The sequence below is a fragment of the Podarcis bocagei genome (assembly GCF_964188305.1).
Source record: "Podarcis bocagei genome assembly, chromosome: 8".
Lineage (NCBI taxonomy): Eukaryota > Metazoa > Chordata > Lepidosauria > Squamata > Lacertidae > Podarcis > Podarcis bocagei.
Window position 1 is genome coordinate 43,875,437 of NC_138133.1, and position 25,411 is coordinate 43,900,847.

General features: G+C 40.3%; 1 protein-coding gene across 1 annotated transcript in view; it reads left to right on the forward strand.

Moving 5' to 3' along the window:
• The window catches only part of LAMA1 (laminin subunit alpha 1), a 92,248-nt gene that overhangs the window by 18,823 nt on the left and 48,014 nt on the right, over positions 1-25,411 (forward strand). The window contains exons 3-20 of the mRNA XM_081205509.1: positions 328-440; positions 1,935-2,177; positions 4,427-4,606; positions 6,888-6,977; positions 9,069-9,186; positions 10,486-10,664; positions 11,611-11,716; positions 12,538-12,698; positions 13,366-13,506; positions 14,661-14,834; positions 16,093-16,194; positions 17,194-17,405; positions 19,594-19,705; positions 20,465-20,575; positions 21,276-21,403; positions 22,065-22,151; positions 23,893-24,104; positions 25,298-25,404. Coding sequence (XP_081061635.1) covers positions 328-440; positions 1,935-2,177; positions 4,427-4,606; positions 6,888-6,977; positions 9,069-9,186; positions 10,486-10,664; positions 11,611-11,716; positions 12,538-12,698; positions 13,366-13,506; positions 14,661-14,834; positions 16,093-16,194; positions 17,194-17,405; positions 19,594-19,705; positions 20,465-20,575; positions 21,276-21,403; positions 22,065-22,151; positions 23,893-24,104; positions 25,298-25,404 — 2,576 coding nt within the window. The remainder of the gene's footprint in view (positions 1-327; positions 441-1,934; positions 2,178-4,426; positions 4,607-6,887; positions 6,978-9,068; positions 9,187-10,485; positions 10,665-11,610; positions 11,717-12,537; positions 12,699-13,365; positions 13,507-14,660; positions 14,835-16,092; positions 16,195-17,193; positions 17,406-19,593; positions 19,706-20,464; positions 20,576-21,275; positions 21,404-22,064; positions 22,152-23,892; positions 24,105-25,297; positions 25,405-25,411) is intronic.

The window sequence follows — 25,411 nt, forward strand, 5'->3', positions numbered from 1 at the left end:
TTAACAGTCAGGGCTGCTTTACCTTTATTTATTTATTTGTACAAATTCATATACCACTTATTCTTGTGTACACACACACACACACTTATCGTAAACATTCCAGTGGTGGGCAACAAATGAAATAAAATGCATAAAAGAAGGACACCAGAAACCCACTTTCAAAGATCTGACTCACATATCAGGGAAAACTGGCTCATAGCCACCATGGGCTCATAGTATATGACCTGTGTACTTTACTCGTAAGATCGTAATCATGATAACCGAAAACAGCAAAAGTGGAGGGGGAAGAGGGGAAACGTGATCTTAATTTGTTTTTGCTTATTTTAGAACAACACCCTATCTCAAATGCTATAGATGGTACTAATAACTGGTGGCAAAGTCCTAGCATTCAGAACGGAAGAGAATACCATTGGATAACCATAACTCTGGATTTAAGACAGGCAAGTAAAAATTGTATAAATGTAGCTTTGGTGTGTTGCATGATCAAAGAATTCCTACTTATCGTTGGTTTATAGAAAGTACAGTGGAGAGAGGTTAAGGGAGGGGTCTCCTTGGTAGACTGGGAGTTTGGGTTTTTGTTTTTTTTTAAAAACTCCAAAATGGTTGTCTGTCTTTCTTACGCTTACTAATGCATTACTTAATGAAGGATACTCAGACACAGAACTTAAAAGCACGGACTATGCCTGGAAAGAGCGGAGGAAAGGTGTTGGTAAGTCCTTACTGCTGCACCAGAACAAGGGGTGGATCTTGCTCACTGTGACCGTATAAGTGCATTTGACTGTTGGACTTACTGCACATTTCACATCAGAGCATCGGTTGTACTGGTGTATGCACTGGAATTTCCCTTCCTCCCTTCCCCACACCCCATCTGATCTGTAGGATACCCACCCATCTGGAGTAAATTTTGGGGGTGCATGGGGACATCAGGGGAGAGGAGAGGAATGGTACCGGTGAAAGCCTGCCTTCTCCCCATAGGACGCACACAGATTTCCCCTTCATTTTTGGAGGGGAAAAAGTGCGTCCTATAGGGCGAAAAATACGGTAAGTCCTGTTTGCAGAAGTGGAAGTCTGATGTACAGGCAGGATGCCACAATAGGGATATCACTCTAAATGAGTATTTGGATTATTCCTTGTTTATTACAGTTACTTTTGCTGGAAAAACAATAATTATGATAATACTCACAATTTGTATTCTAACAGGACCGATAGTTGTCCTAAATCCATATGAATCATTTCTTTGATAAGGGCAGGTTGCAGCTGGAAATGAGTTCTACAGAGTATTTGTGCGGATCTCATTAGGCCTTGTAGTTGAAGTTTGGTTCAGAACTGGTTTTTCTAGTAATTACATGAAGCTCTCTCTCCTACAGTGCTTGGAGGAAATTTTTGTGATTTGAGGGATGAAGCTGAATGTTGCTTATGCCCTTAGTGCATTTAAAAACAATCTAAATCTTCATAATATTTTGGGTCATCGGGATTTCTTTTTTTCAGCCTGAAGGAAACATCTTGGCATGCTTTCCTGAGGCTAATAGAAACTAAAAGCGCATTCTTGAGGGACCGTTTATTGTGCAACTTTCTGTATTATGTTATATATAGCAAGATGCTTTGCATGTACACGTCCTGCTTTAATGCTTGTCCATGACATGCCTTGTCCTAATGTATGAACTTCTGAAATTACAGAAATTTGAACTTTGTGAACTCTTGTGCAAAGGCCAAATAGGAAATAGCATTTGAAGTTGGGGTTGTATTTATTTAATTTAAGTGTAGACTATGGAAATTGAGCTGAAAGCAATTTCCATTGCAAACAAGAGCATTAAAAATTTGAGAAATAATTATAGATGTTAGATAGTTGAAACCTGGGTTTTGAGCTACTCTGAAAAACTATATTTTCATAGGTTAGTACTAAGTCTTGCATCCCCCCCCTACATTTCTTGCAGGTCTTTCAAGTTGCCTATGTGATCATCAAAGCTGCTAACGCCCCCCGACCTGGAAACTGGATTTTGGAACGTTCTCTGGATGGGACTGATTTCAAGCCATGGCAGTACTATGCAGTTAGTGATACTGAGTGCCTAGTAAGATACAACATAACACCAAGGCTTGGGCCTCCTACATATAAGAGAGATGATGAAGTTATCTGCACTTCTTATTATTCTAAGCTAGTCCCACTTGAACATGGAGAGGTAGGTTTTCTTTTTGTTTGTTCAGATGCTTTGGGCATGGGGGTAGTAAAACCACTCTGCTCTTATGTTTAGCTTGATAGTAATAGGCTTCTTCAGACGCTTGTCTTCTCTCCCCTCCATCAAGATTTATTCGGCATTATTAGCAGCTGCCGCAGGTTTTGTTTCTGAAGATCAGAGTCTTCCCAATTTTTCAAAAAATACTTTTCACTTATTGTGGGAAAGCTTGCTTACGTTTGAGGAGGCTCATTGTTGATCTCACTCCAGGAAGAGAGGTGAAGCAGCTTCTGAACAGGAAGCCCACTCTTATCTTTGATGCTGCAGTTTGTATTTATAAAAACTTTGCACCTCTTAACACATCTACAGTGGTGAATTGTTGAGAGTTCCTGTTATCTTGTGTAAACTTGCGCTCTGGCTTTTTTTTAATGCTTTTCTTAAGGATCACCTGATACTCAATCATAAAATTAAAAATGCTGTCTAAATTGCTCTGTGTAGCTTGAGCTCTGAAGGGGGACTTGGCATTGTTTCAAAGAGAGAGCCTAATTAAAAGAGCTATGTATTGTGCAGGTCAACAGTTGATTGTTCTTTCTTTAAAGCAAGCTCTGTTCATAGTGGTTCTGTAGTATAGATCAGAGAGCCAGGCCAGCAACATCAGGAAATGAGGCTCTAAAATCTGTGACTAGTTCACTGTGAATGTCTGCCTTTATGCGTTGACCTTATAAAAATAGCTACTAAGAGAAGAATTCCAAATTCTTAGACTGAAAGCTGTCAGAGTTCTGAATGTGTTTGGGACTAAAATGCTATCAACGTTATCTTTTTTATATGTTACTTTAACACTTTAGGCTAAATGTGCATATACAGTCATACCTCATGTTACGGACGCTTCAGGTTACATGTTTTCGGGTTGCAGACTGCTGGAAACCTGGAAGTACCGGAATGGGTTACTTCTGGGTTTCGCTGCTCGTGCATGCGCAGAAATGCTAAATCGCGCTTCACGCATGTGCAGAAGCACCAAATCGTACCTGTGCAGACGCGGCGCTTCAGAATGCAAACGCTGCGGGTTGTGGACGTGCCTCCGTTACGAATTACGTCCGCAACCCAAATTTCCACTGTATAAGCAAGTATGTCATGTGATTTTTAATGGGATGTGTAAAACAACATTCGTAGCAGAAGCATAATCTGAAATTAATTTGGGTACTTTAGTTCAGATTCCAGGATGTTTAGCTTAGCCCTTGTCTCCTTCTCTGAAGGGGGTGAAATCTGTTGATTGAAGCCTAAGCGTGTATTCAACTAAGGTTTGTTCAGAATAGATCTGTGGAAATTAACCAATGATTAAGTTAAGTCAGTTAATTATTGTCGGTCTCCTCTGAGTGAAACTTAGTTGAAAATCACCCTAAGATTGCTAAGTATTTTAGATTGTCTGAATCCAATTCTAAATAGACTTACTAAGGAGTAAATTGCATTTATTTCAGTAGTAAATTACAAGTCAACATGTTTGAGTTCTTCGAACATTTCACAGGAGATGCTAAGCAATTTTCTGAAGGGTTATAGCCTAAGTACAAAAAAAAATATTTTTATTGTATAGTAAAAATAAAATAGAAACAAGTTTAATTCAAATATATCCAGAGGTGACTGCATTAGATTCCAAAGATCTGGGATGACCAAGGGCTGCCCCACTATGTTGTACTTGAGAATACATTGAAGACTGTGGGACAGCCTTTGTTCTTCCTGTGTATCTTTTTATTCTCTAGATTTTCTTCCTCTAGCTCATCTAGTTGGGTATATAATGCATTGCATGGGAATCAAAACTAGCATTGAAGCATTGGTATGAAAGTTCATAAAATGCTGAGGGCAAGTACATTCCTGCTTCCCCAATGACTGTTTCATTCTGCATCCCTATGCCAGTATTTTAGCTGCAGGCCTGCTTTCCTTTGCCCTCGTCCTGCAGAAGCCCATTAAAAAATGCGCTCTCAGCATTTAATCTGCGGACTGGAAAGCGATTTCTGTGAGATGTGAGTTATAAAGTAATTCATTCAACACCCTTGATGAGGACAGCAGTGAGCATGGACAGCACAACAGTGTATTGAGCCTGGTAACTACTTCACAGACATGCCCAGCTTGTATTGTGGTGTTGTGGCGGAGGCAACAGTGGGATGGGTGCGGAGGTTGATTTTAAACTTTCACTCAGAAGGTATTTTGAAATGTTGACGTGTTATTTACAGGCTTATACAGAAACCATTATTTCTTTTTAGATCCATACATCGTTGATCAATGGTAGACCTAGTGCTGATGACCCTTCGCCGACATTATTGGAGTTTACTTCTGCACGGTACATCCGGCTTCGATTACAACGTATAAGAAACCTTAATGCGGACCTCATGACCCTTAGCCACCATGATCCTAAAGATCTTGATCCTATTGTTACCAGAAGGGTAAGATGCTTTCTTCTGGGTTTTAACCAACCATATGAATTGGATATGTGTTATATCTGGGTGATTCTCAACATCTAGTTCTACTCAAAGCAGACCCATTGAAATTGGTAAATGTACTTAAGTGGTCTGTTCCAAATATGTCTTGATGAAAGATTGAAACCCATTGTGGGACTGAAGTCACATGCTAATTTTATAAAGCAGCATTCTCTCATAGGCACTATGCCGTTTGAATGCATCCCAAAGTGTGGCAGGTTCAGATGAAGCCCCTCGTGTGTTAAAAGCATGTAGGCTAGTCACATCCACCCTCCACATTTGCCCGCTATTTGTCCACCAGCAGTAAGAAGATGCCCAATGAGTGTAAAATTTGTCCATGTGACAGGGATTTCTGGGGCATGAACCTGGTTTATTATACAGGGTGAGTCCTTTAAAAGAGGCCCCGTGGATCCAGAGTACACATGTTCTACGGGGCCTCTTTTAAAAGACTCACCCTGTACTAGTTAGTTAATCAGTGTTAAAGCAGAGTTCCCCATTTCATATGTAACAGGGAATTGCATTAAAACAAATCAGACTCTCCATGTTGAAAGCGGTCTCCAAATGGAAGAGGAGTGTGCAGCCTTAGTGATCATTTCTGGCTTCTTGATCCATGGCTTGTGAAGCTGGAGGTTTATGTCCAAAGTACTTAGTACTTAGAGATGTGAAGGCTGGGAGAGGGAACCCAGAAACATTGGGGATGGTGAGGATTGGAAACACGCAGCCCCCACATTCTTACAGTTCTTTTCCTATTTGGTTCCTAAAAACTGAAAAACCAAACACAACACAATTCCCCTCAATTTATTTTCTGTTCCCCCCATCAAACTCCAAGAACACCCTTCTTGTTTAATACCTTTCATATGGTACTTGTATTGTATGCTAAAGAAAGATTGCATGATACAGTTCAAACAATACCTAGTTGTAGATATTATTATTAGCACATGAGAACTATTGTTATTTGACGCTATAACCAATGTAATGTATAAGTTCAACACAAGCTTGACAGATGACATAAATCTACATTTGAACGCATGGTTTGCCTCATCGAGTGAATCAAGGCATGTCAGTGCTACATTTGCTAAGCAATTCTCCCTAATTATTAGTTTAACTTAGCTCTTCTGAAAATAGCTAAAATGAATGTTGTCTATTCTCAGAAAAAGCCTCTGGACCAAACTGATCTCATTAGCATTCTCACAGATGAGTGAGTTTTTCAAAAACCTTCTTTGGTTGTTACATCAGTATACCTGAAGCCAAAATTAGTTCTGAGTTGAATGAGTAATTTATGCTTCAAATAATTTACATTCATGCAGAGTTTTACTTTACTTGTAGTAGATTATGACATATATATGACATATATTGTGGGGCTGCGAGAAAATTAATAAATTCTGAGGATATATTCATGAAGAGTTGAAAAAAATGTTTAAAACTTCTATAGAAAAGAAGCCAAAGGTTGTAATAGGAAAAGATATCCCGCAAGATAAGAAAAGACTATTTTTATATGTGATGGCCACAGCCAGACTAGTACTTGCAAAAAATTGGAAAGGGGAAACCATCCCCACTAAAGAGGATTGGATAAATAAATTATGTGATTTTATAGAATTGGCAAAGTTAACAGCAGCCATAAGATAACAAACAAATCAAAAATTAAGAATGGAATGGCAATGCTTCGAGGACTACATGAAAAAACACTATTCTAAGGATAACATGTTGATATGCATAGACTAAGTATGTAATGGCGAAATAGATGAAATTAATATTAGGAATATTAGAGATAATATATAAAAGAAGCAATGTTAATAAGAAAATATAAAGAATGTCAAGTATTGGTGGAAGGAAGTCACATGGGGTAATAGTAATTTGCTTTATTTTGTATGTAGGGTGGAATGTTATAATGGTGTTTGATGCTGTATTTTTTCTTTCTTTTTTCCTTTATTTTCGTATTTGAATAACATTAATAATAATATTTTTTTTAAAAAAAGAATTGTAATGCTAGCAAAAAGAGAAAACCTGATCTGCTGCTGCTGCTGCTGTGTGTGTGTGTGTGTGTGTGTGTGTGTGTGTGTGTGTGTCAGGGAGAGGGAGAGAAAGAAATACCTGTTCATTTACGTTTCCATGGATAAGTCCTGACTAGTATAAACTTCACCTGAACTGAAAGATTTGTTTGGTTTTTTTAAAAAATAGAACTTTGGCACTTCTTGTTTCAAATACTAAAAGGAAACTGATTTTATAAATCAAACTTTGCTTTATTTAGTACTACTATTCAATAAAGGACATCTCTGTTGGAGGGATGTGCATTTGCTATGGCCATGCTCGGAGCTGTCCTTTGGATCAAGTCACAAAGGTATGTTTGTTTGCTTGTGTCACCCCCTCTGCAAACATGCATCCATCTCAAGAAAAACAAATTTCTGAATACCGCTAAAATGTTGCAGAAGCCAGTTTTTAATGTTACAGAAATACATCTTGGTTCATTACTTTGTTGCTCAGTATTTAGTGAAATTATAAATGCCTGGGTCATCTGCCCTCACTTCAAGCCCTTTCAGCCATACTGGAAAGATGTGTATTACACTGCATAGGTTTTTGAAGTAGTGCAGCCTATGTGGCACAGGTGTTAAACTGACTGCGCGAGGAAGGCTTACAGGATTATTAGAACTCTACTTCCAATGGATCCTTCTAGGATTGCATAGGAATATAGAAATAAAGAAACTATGTTCCAGGATGTGTATACCTTATCAAAACTCTTGTTCTTTTGCAAGTCTTCCTTGCTCATTCTTCCAGCTATTTCCATATGCAGTGGTACCTCGGGTTACAGATGTTTCAGGTTACAGACGCTTCAGGTTACAGACTCCGCTAACCCAGAAATAGTACCTTGGGTTAAGAACTTTGCTTCAGGATGAGAACATAAATCGGGCGCGGCGGCAGCTGGAGGCCCCATTAGCTAAAGTCGTGCTTCAGGTTAAGAACAGTTTCAGGTTAAGAACGGACCTCCGGAACGAATTAAGTTCTTAACCTGAGGTACCACTGTACACACTTGAACACATTCATTCATTCACACACAGCTAACCTTTAATATACAAGTGTGTGTGTGCATGTGCGCCTATACTATCAGCAGGAGGAGTGTTGCAAACACTACAGCTTAATACAGTCTCTACAAACTTGAATAACTTCTCACCCACCAGAACGTCTTAGAGGTTTTTCTCTACCTCCACTTACATACTTCAGTTATGATCACAACTGTGCGCACAGCAGCAATGTTATCATATTCCATTTCAGCTTCCCTCTAGGGTAGGTATTGGTTTCATTGTTAAACTGCTGTTGCCATCAGGACATTTATCTTAATGCTCCATTGAAACCTACTACATTGTAGCTTAAGCCCATCACATCTAGTTGTTCCCTTTGGGGCAGCAGTGAACAGCTCTCTGTTCTTTGTGACAGCACTTCATGTACTTGAAGAGTTCTCTTTAGCAACTTGCTCATCTGGAAGTAATATTTCTACATTTGCCATATAAAATACTTCCTTCTCCCAGAATTTCAAGTATAGTGGTGTTGTTGCTTTTAACAGTAAATTCTGAAATTGCACACGTGCACTCCAGCAGGCACACATACTCTGCCTTGTTTTCTTAAATATATTGAAGAAGAGGTGAAGAATAACCCCAAGGTTGTGACACAGGGCGTTGATCTCCTTCCCCTCATGGTTTTCTGTAAGCCAAGCAGTCATTTTATCTCAGGTGATCTCCCACCAAGTATTCAAAGCCCCAGAATGCCTTCCTGGGAAGCAGGACATATCTGACAAACTGACAGTGGCTCTCATTGGCCAGAAAAAGCCAGGAGCTCTTTAAAAGCTGAACTTTCATTTGTCCTTCCCAGGTGGCTGGCATAGCAAATAGGCATTCCCCCCTTTCTACTAACCTTCTGTCCCATCTAGCAAGAGCAGCAGGGCTGTGGATGCAGTGATGGCTGTGCTGCTTCATTAAGCCCTACTGCTGCTGGTCAAAGGTTTGGATTGCCCCTTAAACAAACAAGTAATAAGGGAAGGGGAGAGTCAGAGGTACGCTCCCTGAACTGCTGACAATACAGAAATCCATACTTAAATATTGCAGGGCCTTGTGAATGCTTGTCAGTCATCCACCAGCAACTCCCACTGCTCTCTCTCTCTATTTTAAAATAATTTACCCATCACTCTGCCCCCTTCCCTTCTGTCTCCTTTTACCACTTTTTACACTGTAGTTTCCCTGAACTACATTGCTTCCTACAGGTTGAATGGGTTTCTGCTGCTCTTCCAAGGTAGATTTTTATACCATGGCAAGAAGGTCCTATACAAACCTGTAGGCTGCTCTAAATGTTTAAAAGCTAGTTCTAAGATCTCAGGTAAAGGGGGATTTTTGTTTCCAAGGCATTAGGTAATAGAGCTGTGTTATAATCTGATTTTATTTAGAAGCTTCAGTGCCAGTGTGAGCACAATACTTGCGGTGAGAGCTGTAATGAGTGTTGCCCTGGCTACCACCAGGCCCCGTGGAGACCAGGAACCATTTCTGCTGGCAACAAATGTGAGAGTACGTAGCACTAAAATGATGCTTCTCTATACACTTGCCTTAACATTGGCTAGGTATGTAATCCAGCCACCACTGAAGCCTGTGGAATGGCCAAGTAGGTGAACCTGCCTTAATTTTTTTAAAAAATATATGATGTACTTGTGTTTCTAATATTAGCACTACAGGGACTGTTAGATCTGCACTAGGCTTGTGATGCTAGGAGTTTGCAGATCTGCCATGACTATTTTTGGTTGTAAATTACAAGTTTATTTCACCCCACCACTTTTTAACATTATGAGCCATAATGGCACTTGCTTTCAAATAGTATGTCTTTGTAAGATCTTAATTGATCTCTGTGTCCCTGATTCAGTGACCCCTAATGAGCACATGGTGTCCCCTAATATGCACACACAACTAGATGCATGATGGGTTGCCTTGTTTTCTGATGTGACAACAGTGGTATATATTGGTTCCTCTTCACATATGGGAACTATGTAAGCTGTTAGTAATGGTTTCATTAATGCTTGTTTTAATGTGTACATGTACAATATGAATAGGGCACCTTAGGGCTGGAAGCTGAATGTGGGCTTCAGGTCTCTTTATCTGGCCCTCAGGGCTCTTATTTGGGCCATGATACCCATCACAGTTAGCCACACTCCTCACTTCCGTGTGCTCTGCATCCCCACTAGTGGTTTTTTTTCCTGGCTGCAAAGCATCCTTGAACTGTGCTTGCTTGGCTAGAGGATGAACAGCTGTGACCCTTCTGCTGTGTGGCCCTTAGAAGGTTGTCCATGAATGAATGTGGCCCTCGGGCTGAAAAAGGTTCCTTGCCCTTTCTGTACAGCATTAACTTTAGCAAGTATCACCTGACTATTTAATGTCTTCAGCTTGTGCTGCAGAAATATACTCCGAACTACATTTAGTAATTGCAGGGAATCAGATGCTCCAGTTCTAGTAGTTCATTTTGAAGAACTCTGCAGGACTTCCTGGGCTTTAAAATGTAGAGTCACAAGAAAATTAGTAACCATGTTTTATTCATGTTTTAATTTTTCAACAATGAGAGAAGTTTAGAAAGCAAGGAGGAAGAAGCTAGAATACTATTAGTAATTATGTACTTTAATTAATGGTGAAACTTTTAGATCAGTGCGAACTGCATAACACAGTTTTTAAAAAGCCAGTTCTGTATATATTAGCTGCTACATGCACAGTAAGAAGCCATATAGTACAGAAAACATTCAGGGGTTTTTTCCTACTGTTTATATGTTTAGCTATGCTTTGGTTTTTTAAAAATGGAAAGTGAATTTCTTTCTTTCTTTGTAGGATGCAACTGTCATAACAAAGCAGAAGATTGTTATTATGATCAGAGTGTGGCAGATCAGAAAAGAAGTTTAAACATTCACGGCCAGTTCAAAGGTGGCGGAGTGTGTATAAACTGCACTCAACACACCACTGGAATAAACTGTGACATGTGTACTGACGGTTACTATAGGCCACATAAAGTAAGAGGATTTTATGAACATATGTTCTGTTGCTTTGAACTGTGCTAAAAAACAGCACTTATTTTTTTCAGCCCATTTCTGTTGATTTTAAAAAGCCATAACGAAGGGAAGGTTATTAGCAGAAAAATTGCAGAGTATACTGAGGTTGTATCCCTGCAAGTCCTATAAAATACTTTGTTGTAACTCTTAATATGTTGCTGTAGCTGTTGGTCATATTCTATAAACTCATAACAGTTGTCAAGGAGTCATCAGCAGTGGCAAGTGACTGGCAGCAGTGGTCCGCAGGGCGTTCTGACTTCCCATCACCAGCTTCAGTGCGGCTTACTAGGAGAGAGGCAATGTGGTGGAAAGGTTGGTGCAATGTAAGCATACCAGTGGAGCCAATCCACTGTGCCTACTAGTACATTTGCACCACTGATCTCACAGCTGCTTTGCTGCTCCTTCTCTCCCTTCTGGCAAGCTGAAGTGATGTCAGTGATGGGAAGACATGCAATTGCCCCCTCTCCTCTGGCTGACTTCCCTCTTGAATCCCTTCAGCCAGTGTGAGCAAATAAGTACAAGCTGTACAGACCCTTTTGGCAACTTCTTTTGCCCTCCACAAATTTTGGACGCCAACTGCCAGTAGCTCCAGGCAGGTTCAGGAAGGCTACCTTAGGATCTATGACACTTCAAAAACGTCTGGATTGCTTTCTAAAGAACATTCCTTTTCCAAAACATCTCACAGATATGATGGCCAGTTTGAATGCTACTCCATTCATGCCTACAGCTCCTTGTTTTCAGTTTCCCTCCCGTAAGGACTAAATTAATCACAATATCCTGTTGAGTTATGTGTTGTACTACTGTGTGCGTTGTCATGCCATATCATCATTATCTTCAGACAGCAATAATTATGCACGCTCACCAGCATCTTATTATTAATGTGAACAAAAATATTAACTTCTTTTAGGTGTCTCCCTCTGATGATAACCCTTGCTTTCCCTGTGAATGTGATATATTTGGGTCACTTGGTTTTGACTGTGTTAAGGATGATGATCATGCTGACCCACAACATGGTAAGTGACTGGAAAATACATTTTCTCTAAAAACTAGTCCAGCTAATATTTTTTGTAACTGGGAATTGTATGTGAGGAAACACTGGCAATAAGCACTAGTTCAAACATGTTTAGATTTTTGCCTGGATTGTAGTTATATGCATTTAGAATGGGATTTATTAGCAATCTCAGCTGGAGATTTGGCAAATCCCATAGGATATGCAGGGAATGATTGGTGGTGGAATTTTTTTTAAAAGGGAACCTGTTATGACATGAGACAAGTGTGAAGTAGGATGAAGGCCAGGACTGAGGAAATTGGGCCCAGGAATTCAGGCTTGATGCCACTAACTGCTAACTGAAGATTTGTGCCCATGTAACTGCTTCTGCTAGTGCAAGGCAAGGCACTCAATTTTCACCAATTCTCCCTACCAATTGCAGTGCTCTATGGCATATCCTGTCTTGCACTAGAAGGCCCCCCTGCAAACCTGAGGAAAAGTTCTTTGGGAGCACAGGGTTGGAGAGATTGGGGGGGGGGGAATCAGCTCCCCTGCCTTAAGGAAGCACTTCCAGTAGCACAAAGCATAACTGGAACAACCCTTAATAATTAGGCCAGTATTCGGTTCCCAGAAAGGCTTGCCCATGGCTCACTTATATCGCAGAAAAAGGTTGCAGAGCTTCAACTTTTCCCAGACTTCTTGCACTTGCTGGTACTATAGCACACTGCATAAGGCTTCTTTCACCATAGGACAAGAATCGTGGTTCTAATGCTCAGGGAGCAAAAAATGATATGTATCTGCATGTGATAGGTCTTCCTCTTTTTCATCCTTTTCTCTTTTTTCAAGGTGTTCAGCCTGGTCAGTGTCTCTGCAAGGAAGGTTACGCAGGAGAGAAGTGTGATCGCTGTGCCTTCGGCTACAAAGGTTATCCAAGCTGCATGCGTTGCAACTGTAGCCTGGTTGGTAGCATTAATGATGACCCATGCACAGAACCTTGCCTTTGTAAAGTAAGCGTACTACTGGTTTTCAGTTTGATTTGTTGTGAACTTTGGAGTGGGATTTGTAAATTAATTTAATAAGGAAAACATTTCTGTTAGTGGTAAAGATCACATCCTGTGTGTAGCAATTAACTGCGGCTTAGGCAAAAATCTCTCTGGGGTGGGGATTTGAGTTATGATTCATGGTATATCTGTCACAAATTTCAGGGATTCACTACATGTCAAATGGTGTGAGAGAGCTAGTAAATGCAGTTGAGGGTGGAGAAGGGTGGCTAGAATGGACAGCAGACAGTTAAGTCAAGGACAGCAACTTATTTAGCATTGAGGATGGCACTGGAAATGTTTGCGGATCACTTTTACACAACTATCACAGTGGGAGGTCTTGATGCTTACTTTTCCTCACATTCAATGGGAACTGATGTTCTTTGGATTCAGCCAAAAACTTGTAAGCCGTATGGAACTTCATATTTCCAATCCTAAATTAACATGCTTAATTTTTCTTGTATATGTCAAAATAAGAAATTGGTCAGATGAAGGTTAAAAATAATGATGAAATGCATTAATACTAATTCTAGGACCATCAGTCAATTGTTATGCCAGGATTACTTCTAACCTCTAGTGTATGCTGGTTATTATAGTGCTGATAACAGAAAAAAATATTGCATGTATTTCACAGGAAAATGTTGAAGGAGAAAACTGTGACCGTTGCATGCCAGGATTCTATAATCTCCAAGAAAGAAATCCCCAGGGCTGCACTGAATGTTTCTGTTTTGGGGTTTCTGATGTCTGTGAAAGCCTTCCATGGCCCATCAGTCAGGTATGATCTTGCTAATGTTCCATGTCCAAACACCTCATTAGTTTTTCTCAGGCAGCCCCATAAATGTGCTTCAAGGCTATTGTTTGGTGGCAGAGCACATGTTCTACATGCAGACAGTGCCAGGTCCAATTTTCCAGGCAGGTCTGGAAAAGACTCCTGGCTGAAACCTTGGATTTCTGCTTCCAATTATAGTAGAAAATACTGAGCAAGACTTCCTGTCTATCTTCTTTCATGATAGACAGCCCATCTCCATCTAATTTCACATAAGCAGGCCGTACCAAGTAATAAAGTTAAGAGTGTAGTAGTAGTAGTGGTAGTAGTAATTTTTAGCTATTGTTAGTAGTTATTAATAGTAGTTAAAATTAGTAGCAGTTGTTGTTGTTGTTGTTGTTATTATTTCTTTAACCCCACTTAACTGACTGGGTTGCCCCAGCCACTAAGGGTGGCTTCCAAGAAAATATAGAGGAACACAACAAAACATCAAAGATTAAGAGCTTCCATAAACATGGTTGCCTTCAGATGTCTACAAAAAGTCATATGGTTGCTTATCTCTTTGACATCTGGGAGGGTGTATCACAGGGCAGGCGCAACTACTGAGAAAGCCTGGTTTCTTGTAATATCACTTCTTGCAGTGAGGAAACTGCCAGAAGGCCCTTGAATCTGGACCTTAGTGTCTGGGTTGAGCGATGGGGGTGGAGATGCTCCTTCAGGTATACTGGGCTGAGGCCGTTTAGGGCTTTAAAGTTCAGCACCAACACTTTGAATTGTGCTTGGAAACATACTGGGAGCCAATGTAGACCAGGTTCATGGTTTGTTCAGAAAGAAACCATCTTATTTTCACTGTGGTTTAATGGGATGTGTGAATCAGACTGTGGAAGCCTGAGCACATGGATACAGGTGTTCTGAGGGTGCCGATTGCAGTGGTGAATTGGTCCATGCATACATCTCTTCCAGCCAAGAGTACATAAAACAATTTTCTGTATGATACTTTTTCCCCCTGTGCCCCTTTGGGAGATAAAAGTGTCCTGTGCTTCAACAGTAGGCAGTATTATGTAGAATAAAATGGTTACTCCATTAAAACACACACACACAATTGTGTGTAAATTAACTTTCTAGGTGTGGTAAATTATGTTTTATAGTTTCTTTTCCTTAAGGTGTCTTCTATGGCTGGGTGGCTGGTGACTGCTCCACTTACCACAAAAACCGTACAGCCTCAACAAGATCAGTTTGATGGACCTCATCAAATAAGTATTAATAATATAGCAGCTGCAAAAATACTGAAGTCTCCTTATTACTGGTCTGCACCCAAGCCATATCTTGGAAATAAAGTAAGTATCCAAGGGAAAATAGGTACTTCTTGTTGTTTTTGTAACTATTCTATATCGTATTACAGGGATCTCCAATCTTTTTGGGCCCATGGGCACCTGAGGAATTTTGGGAGAGTGCCACGGGCATCAAACCCTTTAGTTTCTTCTCTCCTCCCTCCCTTGGATCACTCCTGTCCACTGAAGAGAAACATAAAGAGGAAGTGTGTCTACTCAAACTCACACAAATGGTTTTTTTAATGGGTCTGGATAATAGTTGGATCCAGTAGAATTAAAATGGACCCTTTTGAATTTTTATGATTTAACATGTGCCCCCCCCAAACCCCACCACCATCAAGTTAATTCTCCATAGGTGATTTACTGCACTGTAGTTGGGGGATCACCAAAAAGTTGAAACAAGACATGGATCTTCATGGTTTCTACAAAGAATGTCAACAAAAACACCAACAATCTTCAGAATACATCTGTGGGCATGGAGAAGAGCTATTATTTGTTGATGGTTTTGAGGGGAATCTTTTAAAAAATTATGAGGATCCGTTATGATCTGTGTTGCCTCTCTCTCCCATAGACTCTGCAGCAGCCCACTTTCGCTCCAGCAATCACTTTGTTTTGCTGCTCCCCATCTTGCAATTGCCCCCCTTTCCCTCCCACCCTTTGGGCTGCTCTGCTTTCTGTTCAGCAGCTCAGGTACCAATGAAAAGGGCACAAAATTAAAAGAAGTAGTAAGAAGAAGAAAAGTTTGGATTTGATATCCCGCCTTTCACTCCCTTTAAGGAGTCTCAAAGCGGCTAACATTTTCCTTTCCCTTCCTCCCCCACAACAAACACTCTGTGAGGTGAGTGGGGCTGAAAGACTTCAGAGAAGTGTGACTAGCCTAAGGTCAGCCAGCAGCTGCATGTGGAGGAGTGGAAACGCGAACCCGGTTCCCCAGATTACGAGTCTATCGCTCTTAACCACTACGCCACACTGGCTCTCGTTGGAAGATCGTTGCTCTTTTAGCTTCCTCGTCCAGCTCTATGCACTTAACAAGGGGTTGGGGTGGGCAAAGTAAGCACACACTCTCTACCATGGCAAGTGATGCAGTGTTATCTCTTATTTGGGTGCATTTTACAGGTAAATTCTTAATAGTGAGGAATCCACACTGGTGCTAAAAAGTAAGAATGGGGAAATGGTTGTTCAGCCTGCTGCATGTAAGTTTTACTCTTCCCTGTTATGCTAAAAACTTCTTTTTTGAAAAATATTTACACTTTTATTCTTCCAGCTCACTTCCTTTGGTGGTTATTTGAAGTATACTGTGTCCTATGAAATTCCCATGGACAGTACGGATAGTGATTTGGTATCTAATGTGGATGTTATTGTTCAGGTAATTTAAGATTATGTGAATTGAAATAGTGGTTTGTAGAGCATGGGATTCAAAGAGAAAGAATGCGCAAAACACAGGTGAACACGCATGGATGGTAGTCGTATTGGTTGCTGGTCCCCCCCCCCTTTCTGGTGACAACTCTTGTGTGTCATGGAATGGCAATATGGTAGATCTGATCACCTTTTGACTATAGCTTATTGGGGGTGGGATATTTGCTGATGGAATGAGCAGGTCGAAAAGCTCCAGTGTGTGTATGCAGCCTTTTGGACCCTTGCCTTTAGATTTATTTAAACAAATTAAATGCAGTGAATGGTGTATTTGTATTGCTTGGCATTTTGGTTACTGCCAGTTAGAGGAGTTTAATTCAAAGCCTAAAGCTATGAATTTGATAGTCTCCTTTGCCATAAACCTTTCAGGTGGCTGAAAGTATAAGCCACATTCTCCAGCCTTGTCATTTCTGCAATATGGGGGTGGATTTCAATAATATAATATATATATGAAGCCTTTTTAACACCCCAAAAGTGCTATATAAGCAGGTTATATCCAGTATCAGCGGAGACCTGTTGAAATTAATGAACAAAAATTAGTCATGTCCGGTAATTTCAGTGGGTCCACTTGGAGTAGGACTAACAAACAACGGGAGCTTATCCCGTTGCAGGGATTCAAACTGCCGACCTTCTGATCGGCAAGCCCTAGGCTCTGTGGTTTAGACCACAGCGCCACCCACGTCCCCTCTAAACACCTTACATGGAAGCAAATTCCATTGTTTTTGGTGGGAATTATTTCCATGTGTTTAAAATCAGAATCTAGGCATCCCTTGGACATGGATCAACTTAAACAGAATTTTTCTTAGGGAATGAACTGTGAAAAGGTTGGAAAGTTGATTCTGGAATAAGAGGACAGTTCTTTGTAAATGTTTCATAAGTTATATGGTTAAACAAATTTCCAATTAACTTTTGTCATGGAAAGCTCTATACAGTTATATATGTATCATTTCAGGGCAATGGACAAATTTTATGTACAAGATCTGAAGGGTTGTCTTTGCAACCATATGAGGAGTATTCCAGCACTGTGCGACTTGTGTCTGAAAACTTCGTTGATTTTAATACGAAGAAATTAATAGATCGAGATATGCTGATGACAGTTTTGGCAAACGTTACCCATCTTTTGATCAGGGCCAGTTACAACATTGCAAAAAAGGCTGTATACAGGTAATGGACACAAGAAGATTCAGTTTAGAAATAAATTTTCTGTTATGCCAGTTGAATATTCTTTGATGAACATAAGTCAGAAAAAGTTTCCACAGTCTTAAGGCCTTATTTATGCTGTTAATAATTTTCTGTCAGCAAAATCCTAACTTTACCTGTGTCAGCTCTAAGTATATTGGAATGTATGTATTCAAGCGTTTCACTTAATTCTTGCCTAGATCTTGACCTGAGGACTTTTGGAAAATTAGGTCGCAAGATTCTCCTTACTTATGGGCAAAATTTCCAGATAAAAAGGGGGACAGGAATCCTACACCTTTAATAACTCTGGAAGAGGAAGTTTAAGAAGGCAACTCATTAACAGAGTATACTAGAGGTCCACATAAAGCTGTTGCCAGTTCGTTGCAGATTTATACCTTGCAATTGAAATCTTATTCTGGCAAAGTAAAAGGCCTTTCCACAACTGGATTTGGCCCATGGCCCAGACATTTACTTTTTTGTCATCATCATTATTAAAAGAGGGAACACACTCAACCCTCCTTGCCTATGGTGATAGAGGGTATTAAATAAATTGGTTTCATCTAGCACATGCATTGTTGACAAAGCAGTTCATTTATAAAAGACCAGTTGCAGAGCGAGAAGGATGGACCTTCCTTTCTTGCATCCTATTAGAGCCTTTAAGTTGGAAAGTATGTGCTTCTGAATTCTAATAAGATGACATTTTGTTAATCATTGTTCTGTACCAGACTGTGTGGAACAAGGAGACTTTATATTACCAAATCTCACATTTATTCTTTATTTTCATCCAATAAGATGAGGCTACTGTGTGCATTTGTTTGTTGCTACTGTGGAGCTGTAATGTCTAATTTTTTTTTGCTGAAATGTCATGTTAAGATAAACTGATAGACACATCAGAAAAGATGTGCTGAGAGTTCTATGTGTATGTGCAGGGTATGAAATCTGATGCAGAAATTTGTATCCTGAGTCATCGGAATCAATAAAACAAGTTTCTGTCTGTTGTGGAAACCTTGGGAATGTGAAGTCTTTGACTAGTGAAGATTCAGATTGTAGGCAAATATGCAGAAATCCCACAAATGCATGTTGTTGTTTAGTCTTTTAGTCGTGTCTGACTCTTCGTGACCCCATGGACCAGAGCACGCCAGGCACTTCTGTCTTCCACTGCCTCCCACAGTTTGGTCAGACTCATGTTTGTAGCTTCGAGAGCACCGTCCAGCCATCAAATGACTATGCACAAATGCATAGTCTGAGTCAATTGCAGTCCATCTTTTTACATCTCTGGTGATGTGAACTGATGACCTGGGCACAAATGACTAATTTGTAAATTGAGACGTTAGGATTTTATGAAAACATCAATTACTGGGAAGGGACCTTAGCACATGTTTGTGAACTTGGCTTTAGTTCCTAACATACTCAGTTAGAAATACCATATAGCTGGTGTTGGGGAAGGATGTCTGAGAGTCTGGAGAACCATGAGAATCAGAGTACATAGTACAGGGTTAGATGGAGTGGTAAAGCACATGCTTTGCTTGCACAATGTCCTAGGTTCCCTGATGCTTCAATTATTAAAGACTCAAGTAGCAGGTGATGTGGTCCCTCTCCCACATCCCAAGTTCCTGGATTGCTGTTGCCAGAGACATGGCTGAATGGACAAATAGTATGATCCGATATAAGGCAACTTCCTATGCTGTCCTTTCCCCACGTTTCTGTATATCAGAGAACACAGGACCCTGTATCCATAGAAAGTGCTGGAGTACTGCAAATGATGCAAAGCTCATATTAATTATGTTGGGAATTAATTTGGTATTTAATACCAGGATATTTAATACATCGCCAAATGTAATTGATAAGTGACTCTATAAATATTAACAAGGTATGGTCCGAATCCATACCTGGGTATGTTTTCTAAATGTATAGCCCCTTCCAGTGAAATCCTTTAGTGTCTACTCAGAGGTTGCCCCCATTGAGTACCATGATGCTTACAATGCTATTCAGGAAGGTTAGCTTTTCAGTGATACATGGTTTTCATGATCCCTTTTATGCTTTTCTTTTCAAATCTTTCAGCAATATATTTATTTTATTGAATCAATTCATATACCTGTTAACTAGAATATTCGTGTGTGTGTGTGTGTGTGTGTGTGTGTGTGTGTGTGTGTGTGTTGCTGTCTCGATACAGGTTGGATTCTGTCACTTTGGATACAGCAAATGCTAATCTCATAGATGTGTCTTCAGCTGCAGATGTAGAATATTGTGAATGTCCCCAAGGCTACTCTGGGATTTCTTGTGAGGTAATCTGTCATGGTTTTATATACAAGAAGGAAGCACTTTTCAATATACTTTCCACATAAAGATCATATTGTTTTTGCTTGCAGTTTTTAAAACCTTAACGGCAGAACAACATTTTCTAATCTGCATTGTTTACAGTTGTTTATGGCAATTTTATCCACTTGCTAAAAAATAACATTTCCCCACATTTTTACGGAGTTTATAGCTAAAGAAACTGAAGGTTGGATAGGCCATAGATTATTTTTAAAGCTGAACACCTAACAGCTGTTCTGTTATAAATTTGACAAATTACAGTTTCTCATATGTGCTAATTGACACTGTATGCAAGATTCCTGAATATATTTTAATGTGCTTTAAGAAAATATGGCAGCATTTCAGGGACTATTGTAATAGGGTTTGGGATTATTTGGTCTGGATGTCATATTTGGGTCCTTTCCAAGTCTGGTTTTATATCTGTATGATGGGATTCTGTCCCTGTGTGTCGGAGTATAAATATTAAAAAATAACATATTTAATTAGTGTTTTTTGTTTTATAAATACAGACGATTACGCTATATAGCAAACAGCACTACTTACTCCCCATGCCAGACAAAGGTTCTGTTTAAGCATAGATCTGTGGATTGAGTTCAGAGACACATTTGTGCTGTTGTTTTATAGGAGAGCTAACTCAGAACTCACTTTTAATAGGTTTTCAAATAGTCTAATAATCGGGTTGAAGTGCTGTAAGAACTGTTTTGTGCTGTCATTTCTTTCTTTCCTAGTCCTGCCTTCCTGGCTACTACCGAGTAGGTGGCATACTTTTTGGAGGGATTTGCCAGCCATGTGATTGCCATGATCATGCAACGGAGTGTGACATTCATGGTGTTTGTGTTGTAAGTTACCTTGCAGTGCGCTTTCATTTTCATTTCCGAAAAGATCACATTAAAAAAACATCAATTCATATAATTTTTTCAGTGCAAGGCAGTTTTGTAATATACCCCAAAGAAGCATGGAAGCGCATCTTCCCACCCAGCTTTTGTAACTTTAAAAAGTTTTTTTTTTGTGTGTGCATGTTAAAGGAATTAAATTATCTGGCTTAGGCAAGAACTGACATAAAACACTTTTATATGAAAAGTCATGAAAGCCATAGCTTTTCCTTCTCAGCTGAGTGGAAAAATTCCTGTGGATCCAAGTAGTAAAAATATTGGAGCATAACTATGTGATTACATTTCCTCAACTTTTGTGCTGGTTCCGTTAAGTTCTGCACCAGAAAGGGAACCTTTCCTCAAAGGGATTTTTTTTTTAAAAAAATAACTTTAAATCTTCTAAATTAACCTGAGTTCAGAGTTCAATATTAGCAAACTGATTTAGTCCACAGTCAAAGTAACACAACTAATCCATGAGACCAAATATTTGCTAATGAGGGAATTGTTGCTGCTGGCTTGGAAAAGCATATTGTCAATAGCCTGCTTGTTTCTTTGTTTCTGTTCTTTGAATCCTAATGCTGCATGTCATTTCATGCTGAGATTCCCCCCTCCGGGGATAGAATTCCACTCAGAATAAGTATCAAAAGGTGTCTTGCATGTCTCACAGGCTTGCAAGCACAACACTACAGGGAGTTCTTGCGATCAGTGTTTGCCTGGGTTCTATGGGACGCCGTCCAGGGGGACTCCAGAGGACTGTGAGCCGTGCGCCTGCCCACTGAAAACTGCTTCCAACAAGTAAGCTGCTAACTGGAAACATTGCATGACATCTCCAGCAATATCAGACAAGCAGTGCCAGTTAGAAACAGAAAGGAATGGGGGGTGGGAAGAGAAATCAATCTGAAGGGAAGGTGTTAAAACATGACAAGAATTCCACTGTACCCTTCAGAAATGATAGCTCCTAGACGGCTAAGACAAGGAGCTGGAAATTTTCCAATACTTTACTGAATACAAATGTCGCCCTTGGGGTTTTTTTCCTTGTAAAGGTATTTTCATGCGTTGCTAATATTAGAAAATATTTTAGTGTTAATGCTCTTTATGTGAACAAAATCAATTCAGGCTGATTCTTGCACAGCTGCTAGAAACTGGTAGCAATCCAGCAAGCTGCTATAGAAGCATGCTGAAAGGTTCGTGTATGCCCATTCGCTTTCCCCTGAAAGCATATTTCTCCCCAGTTCTTCATCTTTCTGAAATGTAAAAAAGCAGTTTATGTTGCCTCACAGAGAAGCTCTTGTTGAGGAAATGGTACGCTCACCGGACAACACTCATTGTGGTGTTCTCTGTGGTGTTATCAGTAGTGACCACAATTCATGTAATAAATATGCAGAGTGTGCATTTAACGTGTATTGCTTTTAAACTGTATAGGTTGAGTATAATCCCCCAAATAATTGTTTTTTAGTTTCAGTCCTACCTGTCACTTGGATAATGGAGGTGAAGTTATCTGTGATAAATGTCCTCCGGGTTATGCAGGACCCAAGTGTGAAAGGTATGCAACTAGAACCCTGGAAATAACAGCAAATATTGTCAATTAAATATATTTGGAAATAACAGTTTTGCTTCTCTCCTGTTTCAGAATTCTTGCTCAAAATACACATTACTTGTACCCGTGTCAGTCTCATTTCAGGAATGTGTTCCCCAAAGCTGCTTTTGGCAGAAGTGGAAACCCCACTCCCTGCTGATTTGACGTGTGTGTTTGTGTGTAAAAGAGAGAGAGATGGTGTTGCAAAAGGGCTAGTCCATTCATGATGGGAATAATACTGATGGTTACCATATCTGCTCATGTGTGTATACCAGAGTTTCCCAAACTTTTCGTGTTGGTGACACGCTTTTCAGACATGCATCATTTCATGACACAGTAATTCAGTTTTACTAGCAAACTGGAGGATAAACTAATCCGTTTCCAGCCCTGGGAGGAGTGCAGGGAGCGTTCACATGACACACCTACACACTGCAGCCGACACACTAACGTGACACACAGTTTGGAAAGCACTGGTAGGGTTGCCACATTTCAAACTGTGAAAATCCGGACAGAAAAGTTGTCGAGCATTGCTGCCATGGGCTGCCATATGTCCGGATTTTCCTGGACATTTAGCCAAGTATTGCCCGGACACTGCTGTTGAATGCAGTATTCTGGATATGTCTGGGAAATTCCGAACGTATGGCAACCCTAAGCTCTGGTCTATATGCTGATGCTGCTGCAACTTACTGAGACTGGGGCAGGACAAGGCGGCAGAAAAGTTGGGGCTGTGTGGGTGCACTAACAGGAGTATTGGATTGACTCTGTCAGTTCATCAGCACAGCCCCGACCTCATTACCACCTTGCCCTGCCCCAAAGCTGTCCAGGTAAGTAGCAGCATCTCAGGGTTTGGAATGGCAGCTCTGCCCCACCACCCTGGCCACTACTGCCTGTGACCCACCATGGGGGAAGGGCATCTGCAAAAGATTAATGCAGAGCAGTATGCTGGGGTGATTCGAAAAAGCTGAGCTAACTTTGAATGCAGTGTGCACCCAGTTATAGGGAAAACATGTAAGTGAACTTGAATCTGAATCTTAAAAGGTTTGCCATGATGTTGGGTAATGTATTTCCCTTTGCCTGAATGGTTTGAAGTCAAACTGCAAGAGCAAAAGAAGTGTTTTCCTGCAGACCTCACCAGAAGTGCTGAAGAGCAAGGAACAGTAAGGAGTGTGTTTTCAGGCTCTTTCCTGTTCCTTTTGCAGCCCTATCTTTACCTGCCCTGCTGCTGGTGTCATATGCCAGATATGGGGCAGGTGGGCCTAATTTGGACTGTGGTCTGGAAGTTTGCCATCATTCTAACATTTCACTATAAGTCTTGTAAGCAGTTGTAAATATATAACCTTTCAATAAAATCTCATGTTTTTAAAATGAGGAATTAAAGTATGCAGGGGTGGGTGGGTTTGGTGGTGTTTTGTTTTTTTTTGTAATTTTAGAGAATATTTTGCCCCCTGCCCTCCCCATTTCTACTTTTTCCCCTGAAATCAAATTAGGTGCACATATAGAATAACAAAAGGTGAAATTATCTTTTCAAGCAGCATAGTAAAGATGGAAGTTAAGTTTTGCAGTCCTGTTATGTACAGTTTTCTCAGCCACTTCTCCACTAACCCTAGTTTTGCATCTGTACATGAACACACTATGCTCTTCAGGCTTGTGATGTGTTTCTAATATGTGGCTTTCTGTAACCTGACACAATTTCCAATCCCTTGTGCAGATGTGCAAATGGCTACTATGGTGATCCTTTGGTTCCTGGGCAGTCATGCATTCCTTGTGATTGCAATGGCAATGTAGATCCCATGGAAGATGGCCACTGCAATCCCCTAACAGGAGAATGTCTGAAGTGCATTGGGAATACTGTGGGACAACATTGTGAAAGCTGTGCTGATGGGTATTATGGGGATGCGGTGATCAGCAAAGACTGCCGTGGTGAGTAATTCCTGTTAAATCAACTGATCAAGTATTTTTGTATACGTAGGACAGTTGTTTCATGTAATGTCCTAAAAAATGCACATTAGGATTGAGGAAATCAATTGATTAATAAATAAATAGAATCACTTTACTCTTAACTGTGAACAGAGTATCTCCTCCTTTTCACAGGTGTTCCTCTGTGTTCCAGCAGAGGATCATTTTTGCAGAAGGGTGGGGGTAATATTTACTGATTCTTTCATCTCCCTCTGCTGCTTCACATGCTGCTCTACTGTCTACTTCCCCAACCCTCCAGAGCAGATTTTTGGTGGCACACAGGACTTTTGGAGGAATTGGTGAAAGTTGTCTCTCTGCTTTTCATTAGCAGAACAGTCCTGTGTGTCGAACTCCACCCAGGAGACATTCCTGTCAGTGGAAGCCTAGTTAGGATCCAAGCCATTTCATTGGCACCCCAATGCAAAAAATACTTGTGTTTCCTGCAATGAGAGTAGTTTCCTGCCTCATCTCTTTGTATGCATCGCCTCTAGTACTTTTGTATTGGTACAAGGACATCTCAAGAAGAGAGTAAGATAGATGTATTTCAACATGAATGGAGTCAAAACCATTTTTATTGTAGATTCCATTATTTACAACAATGAGGCAAGAGTGTTTGAGGGTTTTCCAAATGCTACATCAGTGCTGGCAATGGATTTGTCTCTGTAGTTCAAGCTGGGGCCAGTCATTTTATACAGCTCATAAAAGAGTATTTTGAATTCTGGTGCTCAGCTTTCTTTTTAGAAAATTTAGTCTATTTTCCAAAGATATGTATAGATATCTGTATAGTCTGTGGGCCAATTCCCGCCTCTGCTTTTCACTGCATCTCCTTGTGACTCGCACAAAGCTGCTACTCAAATGTTGGAAGACCCTCTAGAGCAGAATTGATGTAGAACAGAGTTGCAGGTGGGGGGGGGGGAGACACAGAATGCCCCCCTTCTTTCCTGAGTGGAAATACTTTCCTTTCACACATGGCGCTGTTTAGATCTTGGCCTTAATTTTAAGTCCAGGATCCAAAAATACAAATTTAAAATATTGATGGAAAGAATATGCAAAAGTGGGGTATAGAATCCTAAACCTCACATAGAGAAAAGTTATTCAAGTATTTTGTTAATAGCTGGTTATATTCAGCTTTTCTATTTGTGCTTTTTACACATCAGAGTGTGGGTGCCATGCGAATGGCTCCATTTCCAGTGTCTGCCATCCGAAGACTGGCTTGTGCCAATGCAAAGGAAATGTGGTGGGACTCCAATGCGATAAGTGTTTGGTAAGAA